We start from the raw sequence: 12,218 nt of genomic DNA, 5'->3' as shown, positions 1-12,218 counted from the left end.
TAGTCATATTCTAGATGGATCAATCTATTTTTCTTACCTTATAATTAAAAAAAAAAAAAGAAAAAAAAAAAGGAAAAAGAAAAGGGTTTTTTTTTTTTTTTTTTTTTGACAGCAACAAATAGCATAACTTACAATAGAGCTTCTTGAGCAAGATTATGAGCTATCCTATTCACTCCCCTAGGACATAAACTAAGAGAGCAACAATGAAAATTAGACGCAATAGACTTAATATAATGGATGATGCAAATAATAGATGCAATCGCCTTCTCCGCTCCAGCAACCTGCATAACCAAGTTAAGACAATTTGTAACAAGTCTAACATGAAGGTACCCTTCGTCCAAGGCCCATTTGAGCGCCATGATAGCAGCATGTCCTTAGGGCAGAAGAGGCAAGCGAGCGAGCGTGAGCAGTATTCCTTAAGGTACAAATACACAAAAATTGAGGTTGGTAGGACAACATGTTGGAGAATATTAGTATATTACGGTATATGGTAATATACCGTGATCGAAATCGTAATCATAATAATATGGTAATGATATGAATGATATCGAGTACCTATTTTAAGAGATTCTAGGCCAGGCTTTGGGTATTGTGACTATACTTGGTCTCTCTTATTGTAATGGTGACGACAACAAACTAAGAATAATAGGAAAATCAATTATGAAAGAGTGTGCCCTCTAAAATTGTACAACACACACTAAGACGATGCCTCGAAACTGCTTATCTGTGAACACCACATTCTACCCAGCAAGAGGAAGAGGAAGAGGAAGAAGACAGAAGAGCAGTAAAGTGTATGTGGGTCCCAGACCCAGCCATCTCCCTCTTTGGTCCACCTCTTCTTGGTCTTCATCTCGTACATTGAAATGCAGGCTTGATTTGAATTTTGATGATATTCTTACAGTTACCCACAATAAGGTAGGTAGGTAGGTAGGTCGGTCCATATTATGAAAAAAAAAAAAGAATGAGAGAATGAATATGTGATATTTGATATTTGATTGATTGAATGAATGAATGTTGGGTGTAGGTTTTGATAGCAGCAGGAGTATCTGCAGCAATTGGCCAACTATCAAAGCCATTCACCAGAGTCCTTTTCTATGACACTACTTTTGATATCAAACCTATCTTTCAAGCTGGTGGCTTTCCCTCTACTCATTCCTCTGTGAGCTTTTCTTTCATTCCCTCACTTCACCATTCAATTCAATTCCACTCTAGTCTGTTATCCTTTTGTGGAAATTGCTGAAACATATAATAATCTTAAAACATGGGTTTCCTTCATAACTTACCATCCAAGATATGAGAATCAAATGCTTTGAATTGAGAACAACTACTTAAGTTTAATGGTACTCATAGTTTGTGGCATGGAACTGATGTTTTGCATTCATTAGGTCTCTTGTTTTTCAAATTGACAGGCAGTTGTCGCTACTGCAACATGTTTGGGCCTCGAAAGGTGCTCTCATCAAAATCCAATACTGCTTTCTAATTTCTGTTTCTGTTATTTTGCTGTTCTGAATTCCTTGTTTGTTCATGATTCGCCTTTCAAACTACGCTTCTTCCGTGTATTAATCGTTCCATCTGTATTATTTTCCATTGCAGGGGATTTTCTGATTCTATTTTCGGTATGGCTGTTGTTTATGCAGCTCTTATAATGTATGATGCACAGGTATGACTAAATTCACAAATGTTCTGTTGTTTACACAAGTTTTCTCAGCATTTGTGTATTTCGAATTTCTTCCAGAAACTCATAGAATGGCTACATCAAATCTCTTTCTGAACTGGCCATTTTTACAATTTGTATAGTACTATAATTTAAACATCTTGCAAATGCCGCGTCTTATTTTCATCTTGATTTTAAATGAACTATGAAGCCTGGTTTATGTGAAATGGATGACAAAATGGTGATGGGTCGTGCTTATCGTGAAAATTGTTGGGACTACAGAACCTTACATTGAGACACTTTTGAGGTAACATAACCCCAATGTCACAATGACATCTTTGAGCCGAGGGGTGGGTTTGAGGTGTACGCACACTTAGTCCTGTATTTACGCGGCTACGCCATGGTAAGTGATGAAAATTTTGGGAATTGCAGTCGAGTGGCAGTTATTTCACAATTTACCAAGCGTAGATAATTTAGTGGGTCGTTTTGCATCATATTCTATATCGAGGAATAATGATAATTTGGCTGCTTTGATATTGGATAATGAATTAATATTTTGGTTGCATTTGTTCATTACTCTGGTCTCTACTTCTTAACAGGGAGTAAGGAGAGAAGTTGGGATTCATGCAAAGACGCTGAACAAGTTGCTGCTAGAATACCAAACAAAGTCGGTAATAGACGAAGGTAACGATATAATTAATTCTATACCCGGAAAATCATCCTCAACAAACTCGGAGAGTTCAACTGCTCTTGAAGAACCAAGCACGTTTAGAAATGAACAGTCAACTTTAACTCGACTGCTTGAATCTAAGGTGCGGAAAAGTCAGAATGAGAAAGACATGACAAGCTTCGAAAATGTGGGTATAAAATCGGAAAAAACTCCTCAGTTTCCGGTGCTGAAAGAATCAATTGGCCATACTGAGGTCGAAGTAATAGCGGGAGCTTTGTTAGGGCTCCTTGTAGGATTGATTGTTAATGCTATTATGTGATCTTTGCTGTTCCCAATTATTTTCCTAATATAAAGATTTGATGTGTCTGAACTTTGATGTCCAATGGAAAGCAACCCTAGGAGTGCTAGGACATTCGATATTGGTTTAGTCATGATTATACAAACTAAATCTTGTACTCCCTATAAAACAATCTATTCATATTTCATAACATTAGCAAGCATTTTATTGCTATTAGTGACCATTTTTATTAGAATATCAAGTTATATGACATGCAACCATTTTACACCGTTGAATAACCTTTTTATTCTAAATTATAGATATAGAATAGTCTTACACTTTTAATGTTACACCCCGGCCCAAATCCTGGGTCGGGAACGGTTACTCACGGTAGTCCGTCAGGCTGTGTACATGACCCACAGATCAACACAAGTCCTTTCCAGCCCATTTTGTTCTCATTCGTACGCATCCCGATAACCTTCCCAGGAGTTGAGATCATCTGTCCCACTTTTGTGTCCCATCTCCTCTCCCATTGTCTTTATGTTGCGACACCATCATTCATATGATAAGATTGATAGCAAATTCTTTTAAACTAATGATGTGTCGAGTATAGTGGGACACAAGATAGGACAGAGAATCCGTTCTCCCTTCCCAGGAAGTCACCCATCCTAAGACTACTCTCAAGCTAAGCTAACCACGCTTAACTGTGGAATTCTTTCGCATGGATAATCAGGAAAAAAAAAAAAAAGTGCACTTTGTTGATACGAGTAGTACTTTCAATCTCTTTAAGCACTAGTAAGATTCTAAGTCTATCAATGGACATCTTTAAGGGGATATCACACCCGAATAACGCCTTCGGTTCAGTGGAGTATTACATTTAACATATTGTAAAACCGAACTTCAGGAAACTCACACTTAGAGAATACTAGGTCATTGCAGCCTAATTTGATCAATTTGCCAAAACACAGCCAATTCTGTCTCAAAACAACATAATGTTTGACAGCAAAAAAAAAAAACTAATGAATCCACACTATATAGAAATTGAGACGAATAAAGAGGATACTACACTACTTAGAATTCACTCCGACAATTAACATATGAAAGGGTTACACTAATGAATCTACGCAAGGAAGATCTTTAAGTGTCCTACTGAACAGCTGTAATATTTGACAGCAAAAAAAACTGTTGATAGATAAGTCACCCCTCTGGTATTTGCTCTTCAGAATTCAAAGCTCGAGCCTAATAGTCATCTCAACAATGGAAAACTTTCTCTCACATATTCAGCTGGAGGCGGTTGCTCTGGAATCTGTAGAGGCACAGTTATAAAAGACAGAAATGATATTTACCATAGGCATGCGATTGTTGGAAGCCTTTAAATCAATTCAGTGCAATTATACAATGTCAAGAAACAGAAACAGAAACAGGAAATCGGCTGAGACAGAGAATCCATGACTAAGGGTCCGTTTGGATTGAAGGAATTGGAGAGAAGGGGAGGGGAGGGAAAGGGAGGGATTTAATTTACTTTGTTTGGATAAAAAATATGGGAGAAAGGAAATGGAGGGGGAGAGAAATGAGAGGACTTATTTTCTCTCCTATAGAACAAACTATAATCTTTCCAATGGTGGCAAGATTTGGAAAGAAAACATTATTTGAACCTCTAATTATATCACTAACATCCTTCAATCCTCCATCCATTCTTCATCTCCCTCCTTCCTCCCCTTCCATTTCCCTTCATAATTTTTGTTATCCAAACATCCACATCCCATTTGCCCTCCCCTTCTCTCCCCTCCCTTCACCTCCCCTCACTCCCCCTCCCCTCCCCTTCCCTCCTAAAATTGTATCCAAACGGACCCTAAAACATATTTTACTCAGGCTCTTTAGATAGTATTGGTGCGTGTGTCCAACTGTCAGAGTGAGCTATTCTTCTAAAAATCAATACTTTCGGCTTAAAATGAAGCGTCCAAGTGTCAAACTCATGCTTTGAAATCGCCGTATCAGTAGCGATCATGGTTACCGACTTGCCGGATTCGCTATGAATATGCCCTTACCGATTCACGATTCGCTCTTATAGAATGTGTGCTATATGTATTTTTAGTAAGTGACATGATAAAATTCGCTCTTTAACGATTCGGGATTCGTAGGGACCCGAGCGAATCCAATCCAGTACCCTGGTAGCGAATCCACGTTGGCTGATACATGTTATGAATCAGTCGTATCAGCCGATTCTTCCTATTTTTAATTAACCTGATACATCTCAAGATATCTCATATCGGGGGCCTCCGATAATGATACATCCGGCCGATATGAGATGTATACGCCGAGATTTTTGCAATGGTCAAACCATGTCTGACCGTCATGTGTCGTGGCACGAGTACGAGAATAATATGCAGTGTTGGAGTAACATAGCAAAAAGATTCCTACAGAATAGATTTTAATTCTTTTTTGTAATCAAAAGATCAAACTTTCCTGATTTCTCCCATTATGATAATTTTTCTTTTGTGCAATCTTACTTTCCATAATTTCAATTTGGAACAACAGCATGTTAATGATGTTTTGAAATTTCATATCTTGCTAGAATTCTCCAGAAACAAACTGCTAGACTTCAGCACAAATTAGGGGCAAGAAGGTCGAGTGTAGCTAACATTGTATTTTTTTTATAGCCGGAATCAAATTCACATAGTCATGAAATAGATCAGAGGGGTGACTGAATATTATGCAGCAGAACGGCGCAAAATAAATTTATATATGACCGAGATGATGAGTTTTACCTCTCCGAGTTTCCACTCTGCTTTTGACCAAATGCTTGCATCAGCAGGCAAGACCTCGTTTTGAACCATTTGGCTGCATAAGTGAGAATGCCAAAGAACGTCATTTAATATGCGAAATAGCGAAGGAGCCTAGACAAAAAGGGTGGTGTCATAAAGTTCAGATTTGCAAATTGCAAGAGCAATCTCACAAAAAAAAAAAAAAAAAACATTGATGTGGAACGTTGATGATGAGAAAGAGAAGTGATCCCCTCAGATTAGAGGTCATTGACGATAAATGTACATGCAATAAAGTTGTCTGATTCGATTTGAATACGTAACATTCAATTTTAGACACCCTCTCAATAGACCCATGATAGAATACACCCAGGTTAATTGCAAAGGAATTGAGTGAATGTGGTATTGGCAAATGGCAATACATCAAAATCAGAATTGATCTACCTTTGTTGAGCTGCAATGGTATCACTGACTCCATTTGACAGAACGGCTGGCTGGCTGATTGGTGGAGTCTGAATCTGCGGTGGTGATAAAGGAAAACTCGAGGGGAGACTACTAGTGCTGAAGTTTGGTAGATTTGAGGAAAAGGAATTTCCACCTGTTTGTACAGGGACTTGATTGCCTTGAGTATTCATGCCGCCATTGCCAAAGAGGACCGGGTTGGGGGAAAAAGGATTTGCACTTGTCTGCACTGGGAAGGTGTTTTGACCTGTTTGCGCAGGGACTTGAGTGCCGAAGAGACCTTACCATAGAAAAACATCATTTGAAAACTTAAGATTATATTAAGAAAACCATTATAGTATGAAGGACATCCTGCTTGTGAATTGTGAACTTCGTTACTTCGACCCCCCACATGGCCACATGGCCTCGTCTCCTCGCACACCCGTCCCAACATTTTACACTTAAGACATTGCTAGGACACTATCTTAAACCAAAACCTTAAGGATGTTTAACAGAATAGCCGAGTCTAATACTTTGACATACACCCTTGTCAGATAAATATGGGTTGCAAAAGACGTCGTGATAAACTACCAAAAATTTAAAACATGCAGTGCCTACCTGAAGGCGCATTGGCACTCCCAAATGGCACAGATCCCTGAAATTGAGCAAAAGCATTATTTGTCGGTATAGATGGCCTGCAACAGTCGTATCCTCACTCGATCAGGTGATATAGAATAATGGATATAAGAAATGCCCCATTCTCTACCAAAAGGGCATCCGCCTAAAGTTAGTTCATCAATGAATAGGAAAAGGTAAAATACTGTGAAAGAAGATACTTGCCTCGCTCCAAATGACATATTAGGGGATGATCCTTGTTGAGGATTTAGATTTGAAAATAGAGATGGGCCAGTGTTTTGGGGAGTCAGTGAGGGCAAAGCGGCACTGACTGTAGGAAATGATATATTAGGTGATGATCCCTGTTGAGGACTAAAACCCGAAAAAGGGGATGTGCCAGTGTTTTGGGGAGTCAGAGAGGGCAAAGTGGTAACAACAGTAGAAAATGAACTATGATTGGATAGAGCTGATTGTGCATGCTTTGTATAAGGATTCTGAATTAAGTTTTCACATTCAATCAACTTGGATTTCTCTAAATTTTTCTCCCTTTCAACCTGCAATGGACATAAATTGACCATAGGCAAAAGTAAGAAGTGCATACTCTCTTTAAAAAAGAAGATAAGAAAAAAGACAGTCTTAAATGACACAAGTGGACACTCAAAAAGAGTAAAAGAAATTAAAAAAAAATAAAAAGGAAAATATAAGGTTCCAGATATGGAAGTTACCATCCTAGCAAATGAGACATGTATGACTTTGTTCGTTTAATTATTTAAAAAGGCTAACAGTGAATTTGTTTTGTTTCCTGCGTTACTGATATATAAAACACAATTGTTGATCGAACAGCCAAAAATAGCAATTAGCTTTTGATGAGATGGTTCATCACAACTCGAGCAAAGAAATATGCAGAATGGATTCAAGACAAAGTCTTGTCATTTAAACTGTGTGTAGAATTTTTAATAGGAACAAAAATCATCTAAGACGAGTAAGTGAAAGGCTTACAATTGCCTGTATGCTAAGTCCACGTTTTGCATCAGTATACGCTTCTGCCCGCAATTCTTCATAACTAATATCCCCTGTAATATCACATGGCAACCTGCAGAAAAGAGTAAAGTTGTTTCCTCAGAACATGGACACCATACAGATATTTTTGAGGGCTCAATATTAGTCAAGATTGAGAAGAGAAGAAAAAGCGCAGACAAGATTTTTAGGTTGAGATGAATGATAAGAAGAAAATAGGTTAGAAAACATACTGTTTAAAGTGTCCATAACAAGTGAGCTTCCAAAGTGGTTTCTCATTCCGAAAATCTTCAGCTATGATACGTTTGCACACAGCAGGATCTGTGCACCTACAACAACAACAGATGCATGACATTAAGGACCCCTCCCAAAACACACGAATTGCAATTCATGGGATTTGAAAAATAAGTGGGTTGTTTGTTTACCCCTCCCAAAACACATGAATTGAAGTTCCGGAAGTTGCCTACGTAGTCGAACCAAAAAAGTTTGTTTGTCCCATTTAATGTGAATTGCAAATCATATGAATTGTTACTTTGTTGGAACTAGAATTGTAAAATTAAAAACAAACAAGAGTATTGAATCTCACTCACTGGTGATGAGTACCCTGTGACGACGGAGCAGGTTGAGATTGGTTTGCTGGTTGTCCCGGACGGACCCACTTGTTCTCAAAAGGCTGAAAGGAATATAATAAGATGATGAAAGTTGATATATAGGCAAGCATGCATACATAAAGAAAAGGGTTTACGGATTCGTATTCGGAACCTTAAACCCAGAAGCGTTGGCGTTGGCGTTGGCATTGGCATTGGCAGGAGCAGTAGTATTGTTAACACCAAAACCGAAAGGATTGGGATTCTGGTTTTGCGGAGTGGTATGCAAGAACTTACATCTATCTCCATACCGGCAACTGAATCAAGTATCAACAACACACCAACGAGATTCAGTTGTTGAATAACAAAACCCCCAAAAAATAAAAGAGAGAAATCAAAAATATGTACCTGCCCTGCTGAAAGTTTCTACAAAGGTTTTTACTCATTGGCGGCATCAATGGCGCAATTCCAACTATATTCAGATGATTATACTTATTATTGCTCAAAATACAATTACTCCGTATTCCCTTTTATTAATTTGATAACAATTCTTCTCTAATTGTAAAACAAAAGGATTGAGCTGAGATTTGGGAGGCGGTTTAATTAAAGTACATTTATTCATGGAAACCAAATATTTCCAAAATTCTTCCTTCTAGTTTTGTTACCCGTAAAATTCACGGGGTTTTTATTTGAAATTTGTTAGGCTTGTTTGTCACAAGGGATTAAGGTGCATAGAAATGGCGGTTGATAAGTCGGTAAGAACAATTCAATAAACATAAATATTTTAGGTGCGCCTCTTCGTAACATCAAGCATGTCTCACTATAAGGTAGAATCCAATTACTTATTTCAATAGCAAATCACTTATTTTCGATAGTTAATTATTAATAGGGACGGAATTAGTGACGGACTATGGTCAGTAGCTAAAACCCATAATGTTAAGATGGTTCCGTGGAACACATTTTGATCCTTTAATGTGAACAAAGATGAGTATGAGAAATCGAGAGACTACCTTGTTATTTATTCATAATAGTTTTCTCCATTGTAGGTAGTCATCTAGAAAAATCAAGCAAATATATATAGAAATTGGATAATACAAAACTCCACATAACGTAATCAACGAGTCTTTTAACAAAATAATGTTTTAAAATAAAATAAATGTTATTTTTGTTTGGAAACGAAAGTATTTGTTGAAATAGGGTCCAACTAGGAATGACAGCTCCAAACCAAAAAAAACTCAACACCATTACACCCTAACCTTCACCACCACTTTACGCCTCACTCCTCCCAGTCCTTCACCGCCACGCCATTGTCGATCGGTCGCCGTCGCCATCCCGAACTCCCTATGCATTTCGTATCTTCCACCACTTTTCTTCTTTCATCTATCCGATTCTCCCTCCCATATGCATCACCGCCGAAGCTCACCATAGGCTTCGAGGGCGACAATATCGAAATTCGAAAACAACTCAAACTCGGAATTGTTTACCAAATAGTAAAAGTCAAGAGGTGATTCACGCACTAGGTTGTGGGGTACAAAAGGTGGTGGCATAATAGGTGGTGTGGGCTGTTGGGCTGAATTGGTGGAGATGGAGCCATGGAGGTGATGTGCGACTGGTGGTGCGAACTCGTCACTCCGGAAATGGGTTCGATGGTTGTTTACGGTACTCGATTGGTGATGATGGCAACGTGGGCTTGTGGTGGTGGGTTTCGGTGATGGTGGTGGTGGGTTCCGGTAATGATAATGGTGGTGTGTCGTCATGTCAGTAATGATAATGGCGATGGGTTCTATTTATGACAATGGTGGTGGGGTCCTGCGGTGGTGATGGAGGAATGTGGTGGTGGCGGTAATGGTGGGTGAGGGAATATAGGTGAACGACAAAAATGGTATGAATATATGCCAAAATGGTACATTAGTATGGATGGTTGGGATTTGATTTGATTCTAGGTTTGGAGTTGTCATTCCTAGTTGGACCCTATTTCAACAAATATTTTTGTTTCCAAACCAAAATAAGAATTATTTTATTTTCAAGCATTATTTTGATAAAAGACTCCGTAAACAACAAACATACAAGAAGAATTTAGAATCTCTCGCCTATTTAGGTTCCATTTTGAATTTTGATGCATTATGAAATGAACATGCAAATTGAAAATGTGAATCCCATTTTATTTGGCTTCTAATGCCCTTGTTATTTATTGACTAAACAAAACCATAATTGCATTTTCTCCTTATTATTTTGGATGTCCATAACCACTTATCGCCCTGGGAGTAGCGGAAGAGGCATCTTTAGTGCTTAAGAAGTGAAGTTATCATATATCAAGAGATGACTTTATTAGTGCTTTAATAGCAATAATAATTAATAATTAATATTTACTAATAATAAAATTAATAATAATGCATAATTAAGGGATTGTGGAAATGCCATGTGGATTAGAATTTAATGATTTAGAAAGCCTTTTAATTATATTGTATAGATTTAATACTATATGAAATACGAAAATGATAACGAATGCCCCGGGGCATTTCATAAAGAGGATAAATGACATCATTAATCATTTTATTCCCTGCAAACATGGAAACTAAAACATTTGTGTACCTACAAAGTAGGAATCCCTCTATACTTAAAAGAACAAGTCTATCATAAAATTTTCCCTCCAAACCACCCATACTTACATAAGGAAACAAATAAATTTATGATGTTTTTTCTTCATTTCAATAAGAAAATAATAAATAAATAAATAAATAAATAAATAGAGAGAGAGTGTTATACCATGTGATAAAGTTAATAGGGCCAACACTTTAATTTTGCATTTCAAAAAAAAAATATAAGAAACTAAATAATATGAGTGGTTATGGCATCCTTAGCTTTTTTTTTTAATTTGACACGTGAGGCCCTATATAAATCAAAATATGTACTAAAAATAAGTTTGTTTATGAAATTATTATAATAAATAAATTTTAAGCGTTACAAATCCTAAAAATATAAGTTAAACTTTGGAGAACTAGAGAAACATATAAAAAAATCCGTAAGTAATTTATTTAAATAATGTTTTGACCCTAAAACTCAACGAATTTAATTAAAATTAATCGATTAAATGGATGAAAAGTTTCAACTTTCATATTTTCTATCTTTTTATTGTAATATTGTTTAAGTTTTTTGCCAATTTATATGTCATTTCCTTAAAACCTATAATATTTAATAATTAATATTTACTAATAATAAAAATAATAATAATGCATAACTAAGGGACTGTGGAAATGTCATGTGGATTAGAATTTAATGATTTAGAAAGCCTTTTAGCTATATTGTATAGATTTAATACTATATGAAATACGAATGCGCCCGTGGGCATTTGATAATGAGAATAAATGACATCATTAATCACTTTATTCCCAACAAACATAAAAACTAAAACATTTGTGTACCTACAGAGTAGGAATAGCTAGAATAAATAAATAAATTCTTAGAGTTGGAAAATTGCTTAACTACTTCTTATCCCGTAAACTAGGAAACGTATCTCTGGACCAAGCCACCAGTGCCGCGCGCATCCGCGCGTTGGGATTAAGGCGGCGACACTTCTCCCATGGAACTTTGTGAACAAAGCACGTCATGGGCCATTACCGATTTGAAAGCCATTGAAACCGGTAAATGGTTTGAACAAGTCTGCATTTGTGGAGTAGCCACCAATTTTTATGGAAAATTGGAACCGTTCAAATACTTCATGCTTTGTCAAGACACGAAGTAGTGATATGAACACTAAGAAATTCGTTACCCTTAGCATTCTATGTCTAGAATGACTCTCGCGATGCCAATGAACACGGATGTTCACAGATATCTGATGTGACTCATATTTGAGCACATTTAGTCCCCGAATTAGCCTCGTTCCTATGCTTTATAGTGCATAATTGGGTCATTTACTATCTTTAGTTTCCCATTTTGCATTTTCTTTGAGGTTTTGTTTCCTTGGTAGGAGAGGAGTGCAAACCTTGCATTTTCATGGCAAAATGGAGCTAAATTGATCGCATTCAATGACCAAAGCATCAAAGCGAAGACGATACTAGAAGGCCTATGTAGATAATAAAGTAGATTGGGCAATGATGAAAGGATCCTTGCATCCTCAACAAGATCCCCGCGGATTGTTGAGGAAAGAAGAAAAGAGAAGTGCCTGTCTCACAATCCGAGCGGATTGCAGCCAATC

The 12,218-nt window shown here is 37.2% G+C and overlaps 2 protein-coding genes across 3 annotated transcripts; one reads left to right on the top strand and one right to left on the bottom strand.

The window, feature by feature from the left end:
• Positions 1 to 523: 523 nt before the first annotated feature.
• LOC141600090 (uncharacterized) lies at positions 524 to 2,845 on the top strand. The gene is made up of 5 exons (XM_074420277.1): positions 524 to 915; positions 1,025 to 1,159; positions 1,410 to 1,447; positions 1,594 to 1,660; positions 2,254 to 2,845. The coding sequence occupies exons 1-5, from the start codon at positions 706 to 708 to the stop codon at positions 2,641 to 2,643; spliced, it is 840 nt and encodes a 279-aa protein (XP_074276378.1). The 5' UTR covers positions 524 to 705; the 3' UTR covers positions 2,644 to 2,845.
• Positions 2,846 to 3,516: 671 nt separating this feature from the next.
• Positions 3,517 to 8,677, bottom strand: LOC141600089 (zinc finger CCCH domain-containing protein 46). 2 transcript variants are annotated; one of them, XM_074420276.1, is made up of 10 exons: positions 8,432 to 8,677; positions 8,199 to 8,340; positions 8,023 to 8,109; positions 7,670 to 7,765; positions 7,419 to 7,512; positions 6,645 to 6,973; positions 6,423 to 6,499; positions 5,808 to 6,105; positions 5,370 to 5,442; positions 3,517 to 3,907 (listed from the first exon to the last, which is right to left on the bottom strand). In XM_074420276.1, exons 2-10 carry the CDS (start codon positions 8,330 to 8,332, stop codon positions 3,848 to 3,850), a joined length of 1,248 nt encoding a protein of 415 aa, XP_074276377.1. In that variant the 5' UTR covers positions 8,333 to 8,340; positions 8,432 to 8,677; the 3' UTR covers positions 3,517 to 3,847. The 2 variants fall into 2 exon arrangements, with proteins under 2 accessions (XP_074276377.1, XP_074276375.1); XM_074420274.1 differs by having other exon boundaries at positions 8,027 to 8,109.
• Between the last annotated feature and the right edge of the window lie 3,541 nt (positions 8,678 to 12,218).

The sequence above is a fragment of the Silene latifolia genome, chromosome 9 (assembly GCF_048544455.1).
Source record: "Silene latifolia isolate original U9 population chromosome 9, ASM4854445v1, whole genome shotgun sequence".
In the NCBI taxonomy this organism is placed as follows: domain Eukaryota; kingdom Viridiplantae; phylum Streptophyta; class Magnoliopsida; order Caryophyllales; family Caryophyllaceae; genus Silene; species Silene latifolia.
This window is presented reverse-complemented; position numbering and strand designations above follow the sequence as displayed.

What these genes read in the sequence shown, in the direction of transcription:
- LOC141600090 (XM_074420277.1), top strand. Translation starts at nt 706, where the DNA reads ATGCCTCGAAACTGCTTATCTGTGAACACCACATTCTACCCAGCAAGA. An exon ending in TTACAGTTACCCACAATAAG is followed by an intron (nt 916 to 1,024) that starts GTAGGTAGGTAG and finishes TGTTGGGTGTAG; the next exon opens with GTTTTGATAGCAGCAGGAGT. An exon ending in TTCCCTCTACTCATTCCTCT is followed by an intron (nt 1,160 to 1,409) that starts GTGAGCTTTTCT and finishes TCAAATTGACAG; the next exon opens with GCAGTTGTCGCTACTGCAAC.
- LOC141600089 (XM_074420274.1), bottom strand. Translation starts at nt 8,478, where the DNA reads ATGCCGCCAATGAGTAAAAACCTTTGTAGAAACTTTCAGCAGGGCAG. An exon ending in GAGTGCCAATGCGCCTTCAG is followed by an intron (nt 6,106 to 6,422) that starts GTAGGCACTGCA and finishes TTCTATGGTAAG; the next exon opens with GTCTCTTCGGCACTCAAGTC. An exon ending in ACCATTGCAGCTCAACAAAG is followed by an intron (nt 5,443 to 5,807) that starts GTAGATCAATTC and finishes TCACTTATGCAG; the next exon opens with CCAAATGGTTCAAAACGAGG.